This window comes from Setaria italica, chromosome I (genome assembly GCF_000263155.2).
Source record: "Setaria italica strain Yugu1 chromosome I, Setaria_italica_v2.0, whole genome shotgun sequence".
NCBI lineage: Eukaryota > Viridiplantae > Streptophyta > Magnoliopsida > Poales > Poaceae > Setaria > Setaria italica.
The window spans coordinates 35,482,714-35,501,665 of NC_028450.1; the positions used below are offsets into that span (position 1 = coordinate 35,482,714).

Genomic DNA, 18,952 nt, shown 5'->3' on the forward strand with positions numbered 1-18,952 from the left:
TGCTTACTATATCGCTGGGTTTCCTGATTGCATTGAGGTTTTAGTGCACTTGATAGCTGTTTGGTGATCTCATGTCTGGAGCTGAAATATAATTCTGTTGGCCCTTTTGGCGATCTTGGTTCCTGTTGGACGAATGCTAATGCAACGATGATTCCATCTTTGTGATAAACAACGATTGATCCATCCTGTACTGTGTGCTTTGAATAGCTCGACTTGACTGAGGTTGGATGGCTCTTGTTCAGTTGTTCTAGCGCTCACCCTGTGTATCCCGGCATTACCATATCAATCCCCGCCTGTTTATTGTGGAGAATTGCTCCTTTTTTTATTTCTGTTCAGTTCACAAAGTTCAGCCCAATCTCTTTGTTTAGTGCAAATCATGTGTGCAGGATTTATTTTCTGTTTACTAGCCCAGATTCTGTTCAAGCTCGGCCTATTTGCTTTTCTTTATTTCACTTCCCTCAGCCCCAGTGCAGAATGACACCACCATCTGCTTGTTCTGCTCTGGGCCCTGTTTGTATACGCTTTTTCTAGCCACGTTTAGATTATAATCTAAGCGAAAATTTTCTCGCTTCTCGCTTTTCGCTTCTCGTAGTTCAAATCGTTGAAGCAGCTTAACACATAAGTGAGAATCGGTGAAAATAAGCAAAGCGTTTGGTAGGATTCTTACTTATAAGCGTAGGGCCCTAGTCTCCCCCTCAGCCAGCCATGGTGGCTGTTCAGACAGTGAAAGAAATGAAATGTCCTATCAGCACGTTACCGTATCTTGGCGCAAAAGAAAATGCACAGAACAGTAGCAATCAGCCATGTTTTAGAAAAAACTGCAAGGAGTCAAATGGATTAAAAGGTACGGCTTGGTTCTCATACTAAAGCAGAAGCATTTTTTTGCGGGTATTATTGCAGAAGCATTGATACTCGCGGGAGCTATTCTTCTTCAGGAAGCAAATCACACAACACTTCAAGTACCGCGAGAATGGCATGTTTTCAAGATGAAGCAAACAAAGGGGTGTATGACAAGATGGACAGTAGAAGATACATACTCTACTCTGGAGTGTCGTACTTTTGAACATTGCCATCTGAATCAAGCAGGTGCATGTTCGCAGTTCCAATTGTAGATGTCAGCTTAAACTTGTTCTCCAGGCCTTGTTTCGTAGCTATATTCATATTTTCCTCACTTAAGATGACCTCGAAGTCGATATCCTCGTTATAACCATTCATCATAAATTCCTGTTAATTGGATGTGATTGAAGAACATTATTTTATGAGGCCCCAGTGAGGAGTTTCTTTGAATAGTCGGTTACCTCGATAAAGGATCTCCTACCATTTTTCGCGTCTGGAGCCAAAGATTCAAGAAAATCCCTGTAGTCCATAGTCCAGCAGCGGATTGGCAGCTCGGTAATTCTCAGCCTAGTGCTATCAACAGCCTCTATAACTCCAGTGACAGTATACGTGTCGCCACCTGCCTCTGCATTTGTCTTCTCAATAGAGCCCTGTTGTTTTGTGACAAATTTTTGCACCAAAACAACTATAAGTTTTTATATTAAAAAAATCCCAAACTTCATTCAGTTCAACAGAATTGCAAACCAACTCATACTACTAACCTTGAACCCCCTGTACCATGGATGCATTGGTCTAGTATACTCATCATTCAAAAGCTGCCTTAGGTTAGCGATGATATCTCTCGGATTATAGTTTTGTATATAGGTGCTGCATCTAGTACCAGTTTCTTCACCTCCATTGACCAAAATCATGGGAAGGATTGGCACACACCTAAACAAAATGTGGCATGTATCAATACCCAAATGTCAATAGCACCGGCTGAACCTTGAAGATCTGATCTGACATTAGTTACCAGGTTGGCTCAATCAACTTCCCATCTTCATTCAGATAATCAAGCAGAGCATCATCATCCTTGGGGAAAATCGAACAGGTGATGGGCAACAATTTGGTGGCGATGCACAAATCTTCGCCTCCCTGAAATAAAAACATTAAAGCATGCAAAAAAAATCATCATGACACAAATTGATTGGATTTTTGGTCTTTTCAATTCTCAAGGTAGCTTATCCAACTCAGTTTTTTTTTTATGAAATATCCAACTCAGTTTTTGCCGCATTGTTAGTTACTAACAAAAATTCTGGTGCCGATCTGGCCTCCAGGGTGCAGTAGGTTTATGTTGTTGCTTCCAACAAAGCTGTGAGTCATTCTGATGATCGCGGTCGCTAGACGCTGCTCGTCATGGCGGTGGCATGCCGTGTGTTCTGACACGTGAGCCGAGAGCTTTGAGACCTGCGGGCAATGTAAGTGATAGCAAGAAATTCAGATCATGATTAACTGTGTCTGTGTGTAATGCAAAGAAATACCGAAAAGTGAAAGATCGCACACACTACACACACCTTAACTTCCTTATCAGCTTTGCTCTTGAGCAAGCAGAACATGATCTTCCTCTGGTCTGGTGTAAGGCCATCGACCACTGAAGGTATCGATGGCCTCTGCAGTTCCGCCATGGAGAAGAATATTGGCTTTGCGTTGATGGGGTCTAGCCCTAGGGTGCAGCCGAACTGGCATATATGTCAGGAGTAATTCTGATTCAGATAGTATATGCCCTAATCATACGTCCATTGATTTGTGAGGGGTAATTCAGACTTTTGATTTAACATTAAACACACAGAAATGTTTTCTTCGAAAAAAAAATAGCTGACGCATTGTTTTCTTTGGAAATAACTGACAGGAGAAGATATTGATAGTAAGCCATCATTAACGCAATCCTAAAGAATAAATTGCGCAGCACTATCGGCCTCGTTGATTATAGAAAAAAAAAAGAACAAAATTCAATCCCCCAGCCCCGATGCAGAAAGAAAGCCATGACCCAGGTCCCAGGCATCTGGTTCTTCTCCTGCCTCCAGCATGCTGCTGCTGATAGATGATGCACCTCGCTGGAGTTCGAGCCTTCCTTTGTCCTCTTTTTCAAACTGCCGACCTCGTCGGCGACCGACCCCTTCCCGCCCCCCCCCCCCCCCCCCCCCCCCGCTACGGGGACTGCCGCTCGTCAGCGACAATGCCGCGAGAGAAAGAGCAGGGGGGTTGCTCTTCGTGATCCCCACGGGAACAGCAGCGGCCGCAGCCGTCGGCGGACTGGCGGGGCGGCGAGAGCAGGGCCCGGTCAAAACCAGGGATGCATCCGCAAATAATCTGGATCGCGACTATTAATCGCGATCCAAACGAGGGGCTGTACGTAAAACAATAGGGGTCGATATGAAAAATAATCGGATCGCGCAATTTAGGGGTGTATATGTAACCTTTTGGGGGCTATCGGTTATATTCCCGCCGGCTGACATTACAACTGCGGCGAGCTCTTGCTGCCGCCGACGACGTTCGCTAGGCCCGCCGGCGTGCATTCTGCGTCGGCATGGGGTGAGGGTGTTGACTACGATGTTGGAGGCCGAAGCAGAAGCCGCCGGCGAGGGTGCGCACCGCCATTGGGGGCACCTCTCCTTGCTGTTGACCGTGAGGCGCTCGGACGCCTTGCAGTGTGGATCTTCGACAGGAGACGCGATCTGTGATCGGCACTTTCCTCGCGCGACGACTACTCATTCTTCTTTGCGGTTCAGGAGGCTCCTAGTAAGTTTTCAGGCCGTCTCTTGGGTCCTGCTCTGCATGCAGCTGCAGTTCGGGCTCACTTTTCAATCCTAGCTTTCCTTTCCTCCACAACCTCTGCATCCATTCTATCAAGGACCTGCATCAAATTTGAGGCATCAGAAAGTAGAACACAAAACAAAAAACAACACAGCAGAGAATGACATTGCTTACATCCAATTCCTTCTCTAAAGCATTGAGGTCACTTAGCCAAAGTGATCTTGGGGACGTTTGGCTCAGTTTCTCCAATTCATTCTCTAATTTGTTCTTCTCGTCAATGAGCTCCTGTATATTTTCCCAAGTCAAGGTACTAATTGGCACTGAAAGGAGATACTCGTAATCACTTTTGGTAAGTCCTCTTGCAGCTTCAGGACTCTCTTCATTTTTCTCAGGTAAAGGATCAAAATTCTTCTGCTGAAGCTCAAGCAAAAGCTCTGCCTTCTTCCTCTTACTGATTATGATATCATCATTAACAATACAGAAGATGAACCTAACTTTGTTGTTAAGACTTTTCAAGCTCAGCTTTATCTTTTCCAATAATGCTTCCTGCGTAACACAAATCACTTAATGCGGGATTTGACAGTCAGTCTGAAGAAAACAAAAGGTGGAGAACTACCTTTCTTTTCTCATAGAATTCAAGCCTCAATTTAAAGAACTCTTCAAGTACAAGAAATGGCACACTTTTAGACACAAGATGACAATAGGAAAAAAGTTATCTGTAACAAAATGTAAAGATGGACATGCGACACAGACTTTGTTCCGGAGTGTCATACTTCCGAATGTTGCCATCCGGGCCAAACAAGTGCATATTTATTGGTCCGATTGTAGTTGCCAGGTTAAACTTCTTCGCTAGTCCTTCTTGCTTAGATATAACCATATCTTCCTCACTTAATAAGATGTCAATGTAAACATCCCCGGAATCACTTAGGATGTTGCATTCCTTCAAATTGATTTTGATTAAACAACAACATTCATGAGGTTAAAACAGCATAAACAAGTGAACGAGTTTGGTAATAAGATATCTTGTCATCCGGAGCCAATGACTGGAGAAACTCTGTAATCCTGAGTCCAGCAGCAGATTGGCAGCTCCGTAATTCTCAGCATAGTGTTGTCAACAGCCTCTATAATACCAGTGATGGTATAAGTGACACCAGCTGCTTTTTTTTCGTGTCTTCTCAATAGATCCATGTTGGTTTGTGGACAGAAAATTTGCATTGCGTAATACAACCATAAATTTTCCTATTTAGAAAATCCCACACCGTAGTGCAAAAGAATTATGCAGGCGAACTCATTTTACTGACCTTGAAACCCATGTACCATGGGTGCATAGGTTCAGTATACTCATCATTCAGCAAGCGTCTCAGGTTAGCAACGATGTCTCTAGGATTATACTTTGGGATATAGGTGCTCCATCCATTACCATTTACTTCGATTCCGTTGACCAAAACCATGGGAAGGATTGGCACAAACCTAAAGATAATGAGGCTTATCTTAACTGATTGTATCACTATGTAATTGAAAACATTCAGGATGGTGCATTCAAAGTTAATGTTACCATGTGTGTTCAATTGATTTTCCATTTTTCTGCAGATAGTTGCGAAGCACATTATCATCCTCTGGGAAAATTGAACGAGTTATAGGCGACAATTTGGTGAACATGTACTGGGTTTCCCAATGGTCTTCTCCTCCCTACAATGAAACATAAAGATGCAAACAAGGATAGAAAGACTGGGTCAAAATGCACGAGATTATTCCATCGCAAAGCACTTAACTTTTGACATTGTTATCCTACCTGATATCTGGTACCGAAATGGCCTCCAGGGTACATAAGGTTTATGTTGTCAGTTCGTACAAAACTCTGAGCCATTCCAATGAGCTTATGTGCTAGACTCTCCTGGCCATGTCAGTGAGTGTAGTGTCACATAATCACAGAATTGAAGAACCTGTAGTCAACAGATGAGACGAAACGGTAACAGTTAGGGATAGGTATTGCACTGATGATCCGTAATAATATATACAAAAAAGAATGCACAATGTTTTTGGTTGATGACACACCTTTACTTCCTTTACTAAATTCCTCTTGAATGCGCAGAACAGGACTTCCTCTGATCCGGCGTAAGGCCATCAACCACTGAAGGTATCGATGACCTCTGTAGCTCCATGGAGAAGACGGCGTCGGCTCTGTGCTGACGATGAAGTCTAGCCATCTAGCCCTAGAGTGCAGGCGACCGAATGAAGGGGAGGGGAGAAGCGTTGGGAGGAGCAGTAAAAATTTCACTGTGTTCGCTCCCTTAAATAATGGGCAGTGCAGTAGTGGAAGTTTCATGTTTTGAAATTCATATGGTTTCCACTTTTACATGTTATACGCGGATACGTATCGGATACATGATACGGGGTCATGTTGAAGTATCGGGGTAACATAGTTGCACACCATCTCACTCCACGCCAGTGAACTTGTGCTTGTCGGCGCAACACCGTAGACGACCAACGGGGTGAGGAGGCCTGACGCTGCAAGTGGAACCGTGCCAGCGGCGGCAACGCCCATCCCACATGCGGAAGGAGCATGGATGCCGGTTGCTGAACACTATGCGTCCTAAAGCATTCTGAACGTCCGTGTGAGATGGTATGACATGATTTTTTCAACATCGGGGCATGTGATTTTTTTCAGCATCAGTCTAATGGTCGCCCGTGGCGAGCAGCATTCAGGAGAACTCGTTGGCACTGGCCACTCGAACCTTAGAAAGTTGACACGCAGAACTCAGAACAACCTCTGTTCACACCAGCAAAGCCAACAGACACCACATACAACGCACAAGATATGCATCACATAGAGTACACCACCGAATCATCAGAGTAGCTAATGTAACAACCCACATACTAGATACTGGCGCACGCAACACAAGGGACACGGCTAACTTAGTTCGACGTAGCAAGGCCATGAACTCACTCGTCAGAGTCACCATCCACGTCGAAGTCAGAATCATCAGTTACCTCCACCACTTCATCCTCGCTTTCAAGGTCGTAGACAGGCGTCTTCTTGGTGGTAGCCCTGGCTGTCCTCCTAGGTTGCGGGGCAGCAATTGGCTCTGCAGAGCTGCCAGAGGGTGGTGATGCCTCAGCAGTAGATTCAGAGCTTGTCGAGGCAGCGATCGAGCCTCTCTGCAAGATGGAGCCACTCTTCTTGTTGAAGGGAGACTCCCTCATCTTCCGGACCTTTTTCTCAGGAGAAGGAGCGCTGGTGTTGCTGTCCTCTGTGGGCTTGAGCATCATGGCCTTGCCCTGAGCTGGCGCCCTCTTCCTGGTGGCAGTAGCCTTGGGCTTCACGGGGGCAGCAGGCTTCCGTCCTCTACCTTTCTTTGGACCTTGGACTTCTTCTGGAACTTCCAGGGAAACATCGACATCCTCATCCTCATCGTCATGTATCACTGCCAAGGATGATGAAGCCTTCTTTCCTCCACCTCTTTTGCTTACTCCCTTCTTCCCCTTGCCTCCAATCTGCTCTTCTGTTGTTTCAGTTTCCATGGCTGCAAAGTTGTTAGACCATCAGCTCAAATTTTTGAAACAGAGAATAAGGCCATCAGCTCAAATTGAGAAATTGTACTTGGGCACTACCAGAATTATCCGGAGAGGAGTCATTGAGATTAAAAGCTGCAAGACGTTCTTTTAGTGTGGGCAAGTCATCTTCGTCTTCATCCACAGGTGGAGCACTTGCCTGTGAGATTGTTAAATTTGGATTGTAAATGTAACCAGTAAAAGAAGTTATTACAAACAAATTAGCTTAAAAGATAGCTTGGAGGATCTTACCTTCTTAGATTGTTTCTTCTTCTGTTGTTCAGCTTTTGCCTTTTCAGCAACATAATCTTCGTCATCAGACCCAGCACCATTTTCCTTAGGAAGTTATGAAGTATGTTATTTTGTCAGTAGGGTGCAACTAAATAGATAGTCAATTTGAGGATTGGCATCGTAGGTTCTAACCTTGGCTGGTTTTTTCCGTTGAGCTCCACGCTTTGCAACCACTGGTTCAGCAGCATCTCCTGTAATGCATGGGAAGAGTTTCAAGAATGGTTGAAAGTTCAAACAGAGCTAAAACAACCCAACAGAACGTGCCATGAAAAACTGTTGTGCAATGCAGGAATATGAGATACCTTCTGTATCACTTTCCACTTTTGGCTGTTTAGCAGCCGGTTTTTTACGTTGTTTCTTGGGAGCAGCTTTCGATCCTGCTTTTTTGGCATTCTCATCCCTTAGCCTTTTCCTTTCCTGCGCATCTGCTAGATCCATTTGATCAAGCACCTGCATCAAAGTTGGCGGATGAGCTAGCAGAATCAAAAATAGTACACAGAACATCAGAGAATAGCATTGCTTACATCCAGGTCTTTCTCAAAGGCGTCAAGGTCTCTCAGCCAAAGCGATTTTTCTGTGGTCTTTTCCAGTTCCTCAACTTCATTCACTACTTTCTCTTTCTCAGCATTGAGCTCCTGTATCTTCTCCAAAGTCAAGGTACCAATTGCCATTGATAGGAGATACTCATAGTCACTAGGATCAACTCCGTTTGCAGCTTCAGGACTCTCTTCGTTTTCCTCCTCTTCTGTAGCTCCTACAGCAGCTGGTTCAGCTCTCTTCTTTTTCTTTGGGAAAGGATCAAAATTCTTCTGTCGAAGCTCCAAAAAAAGATCTGCCCTCTTCCTGTTATTGACTACAATTTCATTGTTAACAACACAGCGGATAAACCTAGCTTTGTTTTCAAGCTTCTTCAAGTCCAGCTTCATATTTTGCAATAATACTTCCTGGACAAAAGAGAGAGAGAGTTAATTTGGTGTTGAGCAAATATTCTGCAAAGAACAAAGTTTAACACATGTACCTTTCTCTTGAAGTAGAATTGAAGCCTTAATTTAAAGAACTCTTCAAGTACTGCAGAAATGCCACACTTTTAGTGATAAGATGACACAACAAAAAGGGTTCTGTAGCAAAATTAAAATGAGATAAACTTACTTTGTTCAGGAGTGTCATACTTCCGTATTTTACCATCTGAATCAAACAAGTGCATGTTTGTTGTTCCTATTGTTGTTGTCAGCTTAAATTTCTTCAGCAGTCCTTCTTCCTTGGCGATATTCATATTCTTCTCAGATAGTTTGAGCTCAAAGTAAACATCGTCATTATCACCTTGTGCGGTGCAGTCCTGTAAAATAATAGCAATTGAAGAATAATGGCCATTGAGGAGGAAACATAACGAATTCAAGTGAAAGTGTTTTTCGTTGACAATTACCTCAATAAATGCTTCCTTGTCCTTGTTCTTTTCGTCTGGACGCAAAGAATCAATAAAGTCTTTGTAATCCTGCGTCCAACGGCGGACTGGCAGTTCAGTAATCCTCAATGTAGTGCTGTCAACAGCCTCTATGATACCAGTGATGGTATATGTGGCACCATCTACCCTTGCATTATTTGCCTTCTGAATGGATCCCTGTTTATCAAAGGAAATTTGATTCAATACAACCATTAGTTTTCTTTTTACAAAACTTAGCCTTAGATCTTAGTGCAACTTGACCTGCAGGGGTAAGACAGCCCCCGGGCATTTTGTTAAGAAGAAGAAGACCTTCTCACGTAGGTCGAGAAAACCCCCAGAACCCCTGCCCCACCCTTACATAGCGGCACCATAGCCCGTGTGAGACAACCAACGACCTAGGCCGGGCCTTAGACCTATGTTTTGGCATGGGACAGACGAGGGGATTTTTTTAACCTCAGCCTAAAGTTTGCTCCCACAGGGAGTCAAACCGAGTCAAACCCATGACCTGAGGAGTGCTACTAGAGCCACCTAACCAACTCATCTAGAGGCCCGTTCGCAACTGTGAAAACCAACTTGTGTTACTGACCTTGAACCCCCTGTACCACGGGTGCATTGGTACAGTAGCCTCATCATTCAGCAACCGCCTGATGTTAGCAGCAATGTCTCTTGGATTGTAGTTTGGAATGAATGTACTCCATCCAGTACCAATTCCTTCACTTCCATTGACCAAAACCATGGGAAGGATTGGCACATACCTAAAGAAAAGAAGGCTTGTCTTATCTACTCCAAACAATATATAATCACAATAAATGAGTATTGATCATGCAAGTGCTAATATTACCAGCTCGGTTCAATTAACTGTCCATCCTCATTCAGATAATTAAGAAGAGTATCATCATCCTTTGGGAAAATTGAACGTGTGATATGTGATAGTTTGGTGAAGATGTACCTAGGACTCGCAGCATCTTTGCCACCCTGAAAGTAAACAAGAACAACAAAAACTGAAACTATGTAATTGCAAAACACCTTGTGGTACTTAGCATTTGCGCTAGTAGCCCACCTGAGATCTGGTACCGAACTGGCCTCCAGGGTACAAAAGGTTTATGTTATTGCTGCCAACAAAACTCTGAGCCATTCCAACAATTGTACTTGCTAAACTCTGCTCACCATGGTGGTATGCGGAGTGTTCTGACACATAACCAGAGAACTGAGCAACCTGTATTCAAGAGAAGAAACAGCAAAAAAGGAAAATTAAAGAATCCCCTGATATAATCTTTAATATAAGAAAATGTTGCATTTCTTTTTGGATGGCACACCTTGGTTTCCTTAACAAGGTTCCTCTTGAATGAGCAAAACAGAATCTTCCTCTGACCTGGTTTAAAACCATCTACCATCGAAGGAATTGATCGCTGCAGGTCCGCCAATGAGAAGAGAATCAGCTCTTTATTGATGAAATCACGGTACTTGATTTCTTTCTCACGTTGGTCAAGGTAAGTTCCAGGCTGAAAAATGGTTTGCACATTAATAACCATGCAGCATAAACAGACCATGCCAAACTGAAAAAAGATGCAAGAGCTAACCTGAAAGTTTGTAAGCCACTCTTTCCTATCAGCAATCCTTTTTTTGCTGAATGCTAACTCGATTTCATTGCCATCTTGATCATCTACCCAGACAAAATCCTTCTTGTGTTGGTCAATATTTGTAAAGTAATCTTTGCCTTCTTTGGATGTGCTTGTTCCCAACCCCTGTACCAACCATGATTAAGCAACACAAGAGAGGACTTCCATGCTAAGGAAAACAACAAAAGAAACTAGAGGGGTAAAGAAGACCTTATAGTATTTTATGGTCCATGAACTTGCACTTGCTCCTAAATTCCTTTTCCAGTCTTCATACTCTGGCATTGTGTAAAATGATTTGGTCTCATTTTTCTTAGTTGCCTGGACAAGTAAATTCAAGAATCATTATTGCTGCCAAACATTCACTTTACAGATTACAAATCTGGAGAAAATAATCCCTTCAGTGCAACTTAGTATGGGATCAAGAATAAATGTTGAAAGTACAGAAAAGCTGCACACAGATAAACCCCAACTGTTACCTACCTTGATAATTGGAGTGATGAACTCAACCAAGAAAGATGGAACTTTAAGAAGAGATGGCCAGAAAGAATGAATGAAGTTGATCAACAACCCTTTGATGTGGGAACCATCATGGTCCTGAATTTATTTGTCAAAAGTCAAAACGAGTGAACAATCAACTTGAGTTTGATTATTTCATAAATAACTGAAGTTGCTGTATGCCTAACCTGATCTGTCATTATCATGAGATGGCCGTATCTCAAGCCTTTGGTGCTATCATACTGCTTTCCATGCTGCAAACCAAGAATTTGCTTTATGTTCTGAATTTCTGTGTTATCCAGAATTTGCTTGTGATTTGCTTCTCTAACATTTAATAGCTTTCCCCTGAGAGGAAACACGCCATAGTGATCTCTACCAACTACAGCTATACCAGCCATCTGCAGGGGAAAAGGTGCAGCATTTCAGTCCAGTAGTTAAAGTATACACTGTGCTATATTAGCAACTAGCAAGTTTAAATTACTCACAGCAAGAGCTTTGGCTGAATCGCCTTCAGTCAGAATCAATGTGCACTTGTTGGAGTCCTTCCCACCAGCTTCATTTGCATCCTCAAGCTTTGGTATGCCAGAAATTCTTGACTTCTTGCTTCCATCAGTCTTCTTTAGTTCTTTGCTTAATTTGAAATCGGCCCAGGAGAGGACATTGCTGACAATACTTGATTTCTCGACTGCAATCATACAAAGTAAGGATTATCATTGGTGATGCAGCCAAACTACAGGTTGGAGGCTACTACAGTGCATTGTATCACATACCTCCCTTGAGGAATTCATTAGAAAGCTCACACTTTGACCCAAAGCTTCCCTGACGAGTGGTCAAGGTCTCCTTGGTCTGTGAGTCGAAGGCGGGGTTGTCAATGAGGGCATTAACAAAGACCCACAGATGGTTCCTCACATTATGCAGTTTCATGTTTGCATTCTTGTTTTTCTTATTCACAACGGTCATCACATGGTTTGCAACTTGGTTGGTGACATAATCAACATGAGTTCCACCCCTTATTGTTGCAATTCTGTTGACGAAGCTGACCTGCAATAGCACAACAAGTGTTTAGGATGCAAGTGGAACCACAACAAGAATCTGCGTGCAGATAACACATAACCCAAAGTTACCTGCTGAAACTGTCCTTCACTCGGAATAACACACACCTCCCACCGATCATTTACTTGATCAAAAACCCTGAAAGTATAAAGAAAGTCTGAATGATCAGAAACACCCCACGATAAGTTTTGTTTATAGACATCACCCAAACTGATGTTCATACGAAACCAACACAAACCTTAGTTTTGGGTCACCATTAGTAGACTTGATATACAGGTTCACATAGTCAGAGAAGCTCTTTACAGGCAACCTCTGGCCATCCATTTCAACCTTCACCGTTTTGCCAAGAGTTCCTGCCATGTCAACAACTCTTTTCCTCATAAGGGCTACTACATCATCTTCAAGATGGGTCATGTTGAACTTGGCCAGATCAGGCTTGAAGGTGATCCTGGTCCAGTTCTCCCCCTGCTTGCACTTCGTAATCTGGGGCTCTGACTTCTTCCCCATGTTTTCTGAGAAAACCTGCATTTGTTTTCATGTGGCATCACACTCTGTATCTGGATATTTGGGAGGGTTGTCCCTTAACAGAACAAAACGAATCAACTTATTGAGTGTGCTAGCCGGTGGGCTCTTAACTAGTTGCGACTTGTATGGTTGATACTAAACCATACTAACCAATGCTGCATCCAATAATATTCAACTGTTTATGCATGAAATTGTCACAATTCAAAATTTAGCATTATAACAAAAGAACTATAGTAGATCAGTACTAAATTTAAAAGGAATCTGAAATTAACTTGTCACGTAGAGGACAAAACTAGGGACCTAATCACTCCTAAACATTTAGCCAATCGAAAGAGCAGAGATACGGAACTGCTGATAAAATTTTGTGCAGACCTACAATTCCAGTCTTACACTCGAGTATTCTACTCACCAGATTATAAACTGACAACAGAAGGCACTTAGTCCTAGTAAACGCATGGCTAGTTAACAGAACTATCAAATCAGAAGCAAATAAAATCCAAACTCTAATGTGTTTTTTCCAGATCTGCGCAACCCTTCTTTTATAAACCAATCCAAACTATAATAGCAACCCAAAAGGCAAAATAAGCGTACGAAGAGCGGTCAAGAGACAGCCAAAACATCTCACCTGCTTGTACTTCTTCTGGCGACGCCCATCGGCGGTCTCGATGACGAACTCCGTGGAAAAGATATTGGTGAGCTTGGCGCCGTATCCGTTCCGCCCGCCGGTGGTCTTCTTCTCGTTGTCGTTGTAGTTGCTGCTGGTGAGGAGATGGCCGAAAATCAGCTCCGGCACGTAGACGCCCTCCTCCTGGTGGACCTCGACGGGGATCCCGTCGCCGTTGTTGTATACGGAGACGCAGCAGCCCTCGACGTCGATCTCGACCTTGAGCGAATCCATCCGGGGGTCCCGCTGCTTGTTGTCGGCGGCGTTGACGAGGATCTCGTCGAAGATCTTGTAGAGGCCTGGGACGTAGGTGACCGCGCGGTTCACCATGGCGCCGCCCTCGTAGACCCAGAGCGTCTGGGTGTGCTTCTCCACCGAGCCGATGTAGGTGTCGGGGCGCAGCAGGATGTGCTCCAGCTGCGTCTTCTTCTGGTACATCTCCTCGATGGTCTTGCCGCCGCCGCCCCCACCGGCGGCGGCGTTGTGGCCGGAGCTGGAGTGGAGAGGGCCCGTCATGGCGGCGCCGCGCAGCACACGGAGGTCGTGTGCCTGCGCTAGGGTTTCGGGTGGGGCGGCGAGCGGGGTGGGGGAATTGGGGATCTGGGGGTTGAGAGGGGAATGTGGGGGTCGGGGGGGTTTATCGGAGCCGAAGGGGTGCGGTGCGGGTAACGGTGCCGCGATTCGAAATTTGAATTTTGGGTGCGGGAGGCACGCGGTGGGCTGGGGAACGGACGGTGGGGATCGCGAGGGAGGGATCGTGCGGCGGAAATTGAACCCGCGGGGGTTATCCAGATGCTTCCCTCTTGCTCTGACGCTCCAGGGACAGGTGTGGCTAGTGTGGACGGAAGTATTTTTTTACTCCGTTGTGGATAGGGAGCAGCAGATTTGACCTGTGTGCAGCATGTGTTTAGTTTTGGGGCTGTTTGGATATGAGGTGCTAAACTTTAACAGTGTCACATCGGATGTTCGGATGCTAATTAGGAGGACTAAATATGAGCTAATTATAAAACTAATTGCAGAACCTTGTGCTAATTCGCGAGACGAATCTATTAAGCCTAATTAATCCATCATTAGCAAATGGTTACTGTAGCACCACATTGTCAAATCATGGACTAATAGGCTTAATAGATTCGTATCGCGAATTAGACTCCATCTGTGCAATTAGTTTTGTAATTAGTTTATGTTTAATACTCCTAATTAGTATCCAAACATCCGATGTGACATGTGCTAAACTTTAGCACGGGGTATCCAAACAACCCCTTAGGATTAACGTGGAACGAGGGGTTGTTTAGATACGAGGTGCTAAACTTTAACAGTGTCACATCGGATATTCGGATGCTAATTAGAAGAACTAAATATGAGCTAATTATAAGACTAATTGCAGAATCTTGTGCTAATTCGCAAGACGAATCTATTAAGCCTAATTAATCCATCATTAGCAAATGGTTACTGTAGCACCACATTATCAAATCATGGACTAATTAGGATTAATAGATTCGTCTCGCAAATTATACTCCATCTGTGCAATTAGTTTTGTAATTAGCTTATATTTAGTACTCCTAATTAGCATCCAAACATTCGATGTGACAGGTGTTAAAATTTAATAGGGTGTTCCAAACACCTCCTGAGTTGGATTCATCCTTTTATGGTTGAGTTCAACTCATCTTATATTTGGATAAGAGGGATAGATCCGTTTCAATTTTTTATTTGATTGGAGGGGTTGAGAAGGTTGGGATAGGTGTCATTTTAACACCGTTAATCACATCTGTTGATAGACCCTATCATCCATTAGGGACCACATGTCATCCACCTAACATTTTCTTTTCTTTTTTTCTTTTACCCACCTCCCCCTGCTTTCTCCTTTCTTCTTCCTCGAGATAGAGGTGAACCGGGCCAAGCTCCCTTGACCCGCTGGCCGATTCCTCCCAAACCCCTCTACCGTTCCCAAATCACCACCGCATACAGCTCACGCACCCTCTCAGATCCCTCCTCCACCACATCTTGCCCTGTGCCATGGCTCCTGGCGATAGGGATTTAAGATCTCGCGGCCGCTGGCCGAAGCTCAGGCATCGCCGCCGAACACCAACTCCCCGACCTCCTCGTCCCTAACAAGATGACAAAATAGGGTCGTGATGAAGCCCCGATGCTCGTACGCCCATCATCGGCCTCTCTCCCTCGCCGTGCCGGTCGGACCGCCGCTGCCCATCCTTCCATTTTCCCTGGTGCCACTCGCCCTCCATTCTCCCTGCTGCCACCCGCTCCCTTTTCCTCGGCGCCGCCCGCCCCTCCCTTTTCCCCACCTGCTCCTCCTCTCGGACAAAACGGTGGGAGACGTCGTGCATGTTGGTTGGATGCGTCCGCTCGTTTTTGGCGGATGCATCCAACCCGCATCTATGGAGAATATTCTCTTAACTGGGTCTAACCCATTCCAACCCCCTCCAACCAAACACCTCCCTAACCGGGTCCAACCCATTCCAACTCCCACCAACCCTCAAACCGAACACACCTTAAGACGTTGAAGTTAAAAGGAGAACGTGATTAGCTTCCAAGCAGACATACGAACCATTAGTCGGTTAATCTCTGTTGTCTGTAATGCATCAGCGCGGTCGATTAATCGCTACGGTGTGTGATGCATCAACATGATCAGTTGATTATATCTAGAGTTGTGGTTTGATACGTGCACTATTACCAAGAGTGCCGTGTCAGCTTTTCAATGAAATGAAATTGTCACTTTCAATGCACAGTTTCATAGATAGCCTAAGGGGATGTTTGGATACGAGATGCTAAACTTTAGGAGTGTCACATCGTATGTTCGGATGCTAATTAGAAGGACTAAACATGAGCTAATTATAAAACTAATTACAGAACCCCTATATTAATTCGCGAGACGAATCTATTGAGCCTAATTAATCCATGATTAGCACATGTTTACTATAGCAGCATACTGTCAAATCATGGACTAATTAGGCTTAATAGATTTGTCTCGCGAATTAGACTCCATCTGTGCAATGGGTTTTGTATATAATCTATGTTTAATACTCCTAATTAGTATCCAAACATTCGATGTGACGGGTACTAAACTTTAGGAGGTATATCCAAACACCCTCTAAATCATTTAATTTTTGCGTTGTCCTATGACCAAATGTGTCATGCCATGAAATTATAACATGCTCAATGCAAGTTTCATTAGATTTCATGGGACTTGGTAACTGTGCTAAATGGGTTTCATAGGGATAAAACTCCCCTCTCTCCTCATTAATAGCCTACCAAGTCAACAGTTTTGCTGATATGGTATGGGTTAAATGCTCATAAAACTTTCGTGACATTTCCATTAAGACTGGCCTTATAGATCATCCAAAACTTGATATTTTAGCACAGTTTAAAATAAGGCATGTAACGATAAATTTTAGACCTTGCTTACGACTACCGTAACTATAGGCGGCACGGCACGGTAAGCATCCCGCCTTTAATCCTTGCTTACACGGGGAAAGCCACTCAAGATAGGTCAACCTGCACGTCTCGAATAATGAGCACACGGCTAAACTCTACATGGCAGAATGGTTGATGAATCTCTAAGATGTTCGAGCATCCAGGTCCATTTGGATTCCTTGAACCCCTTGTCTCGCCTAGTTTGGATCCATGGATTAATTTTTAGTTCGGGTCATATCGGATGTTTAGATATCAATTAGAAGGACTAAACGTGAACTAATTATAAAACTAATTGCATAAGTCATGACTAATTCGCGAGACGAATCTATTAAGCCTAATTAATTCATGATTAGTACATATTTACTGTAGCACCACATGATCACATCATGGACTAATTAGGCTTAATAGATTCGTCTCGCGAATTAGCCTTCATTTATGCAATTAATTTTGTAATTAACATATATTTAATACTCCTAATTAGTATCTAAACATTCGATGTGATAGAATTCCTGCAACCAAACACCCCGGTTTGGTAGCAAGCTTTGAGCTTGTTTTGCGCAACTAAGGAATCACACACTGTGTTGCTAATGTTAGATTGCTCACCGAGATAAATGCGAGACGAGCATGAAATGCCACTGATACTTGCTCGTTGCTACCAAATCAAGGTCTGCATAGTCGAATTGGACTCGTCGTCGTCAAACCGGACCTTGCCACCGCTGAATCGGACCTGAGCGCGGTTAAATCGGATCTTGCCGCCATCGAATCAAACCTCGCCGTAGCCGAGGCGAGGCGAGTGGCAGGGTGTTTGGGAGACGGGGGCTAAACTTTAGTTCTGTCACATCGGATGTTCGAATGCTAATTAGAAGGACTAAACATGAGCTAATTATAAAACTAATAGCAGAACCCTAGACTAAATCGCGAGACGAATCTATTAAGCCAAATTAATCCATCATTAACGAATGGTTACTGTAGCACCACATTCTCAAATCATGGACTAATTAGACTTAATAGATTCATCTCGCAATTTAACCTAGGGGTTATGTAATTAGTTTTGTAATTAGTCTATATTTAATATTTCTAATTAGTATCCAAATAGGAACACCCTCGAAACCAAACGTGCCCTTGCCATGCCCACCGAGGTGACCCGGCGAGGTGAGGCGAGGGGATCCAAACGGACCCCAAAACTCAACGCACAATGCGTCCACATGCTCTATTGTGGCTCCTGGCACTTTGGTTTGCACGACACACATTGCGCTCCACGGCTCCAGTCTTGCTGCCTGCCTGCCTGCCTATGACACGTAACACGCCACAGCATCATTTTGTTTTCTGATGAAAGCCACAGCATCATTCAGCCACCGTGCACTCGCAGTACGCCAGTACGTGACCCAGCCGATTCAAATGTTGCAAAGTCATGACACGCACGGCAAAGCCTTTAAATCTCGAGTGTTTGTGCGTTGCGAGCAAGCTCTTTCTTGCTCCGAGCTTGCCGAGGGGCCGTCGGCGACCAGTGTGCGCTGTGCAGGAACGGAGAGCACGGGCCAGTGCTGCTGTCATCCGATCATCCCATCGCCTCTGCGGCAGTGGCGCACGAACACGAACCACCAGAGTGCTCTCCAGTTCCTCCTCCCCTTCGGCGTCGACGGAACGCCTCTGCCGGTCAGTTCTGAGATGGTCCGGGAACACACAAAGGCGAGCCCATGCTGCCCATTGACAACAACCGTGCCAAATCGACAGGATATCGCTGGCCGGCGGCGTCCACGCACACAAAAAAGGTCTCGCAACGCCGGCCATGCGCAGCAACCAGCAAGCACGCTCTCCACGCAAAACATACTGACGGTTGGTTTCCATCAGCTCAGGTGGCGGCTCGTCCGTGAGGGCCACCACCAGATGGTCTGCCTGGGCAAACCTGGCGTCAAGGCAGCACCTCAGATGCCAGCCAGACTGCCAGACCCAAGCCCAAGGCGTGCAGTGAACATATTGTTTCTCAACAATGCAGTGAACAGGTAATGGGTGATAAAATCCTACAAAATTAGCTGTTTCTGGAGGCACACGAACAGCAGATACGAAAGTGCTAGCATTATACGATGGCGTGGTGCGACATGTGTTGATAACTCAATCCAACCTGCTGGTGTTTGTATTATTTTTTCATTTGATGTTTTCGTCCAGTCTGGACTTCAATATAATCGGCAGCTCTTGTGACTGATTCATTTTTAAAAAAAAGTGCTACCATTACAACGTGTGACCAATAGACAA

General features: G+C 44.5%; 1 protein-coding gene across 2 annotated transcripts; it reads right to left on the reverse strand.

The window, feature by feature from the left end:
- Positions 1-6,345: 6,345 nt before the first annotated feature.
- On the reverse strand, positions 6,346-13,884 carry LOC101760596 (DNA topoisomerase 2). Of its 2 annotated transcripts, XM_004953482.3 has the most exons (22): positions 13,232-13,884; positions 12,320-12,603; positions 12,153-12,219; positions 11,799-12,069; positions 11,514-11,713; positions 11,217-11,426; positions 11,014-11,127; positions 10,744-10,851; positions 10,495-10,659; positions 10,231-10,416; positions 9,975-10,130; positions 9,756-9,889; positions 9,501-9,669; positions 8,897-9,091; positions 8,623-8,809; positions 8,492-8,541; positions 7,998-8,417; positions 7,776-7,923; positions 7,606-7,664; positions 7,435-7,518; positions 7,243-7,342; positions 6,346-7,154 (listed from the first exon to the last, which is right to left on the reverse strand). In XM_004953482.3, exons 1-22 carry the CDS (start codon positions 13,784-13,786, stop codon positions 6,574-6,576), a joined length of 4,443 nt encoding a protein of 1,480 aa, XP_004953539.1. In that variant the 5' UTR covers positions 13,787-13,884; the 3' UTR covers positions 6,346-6,573. The 2 variants fall into 2 exon arrangements, with proteins under 2 accessions (XP_004953539.1, XP_014660027.1); XM_014804541.2 differs by having other exon boundaries at positions 8,623-9,091.
- Between the last annotated feature and the right edge of the window lie 5,068 nt (positions 13,885-18,952).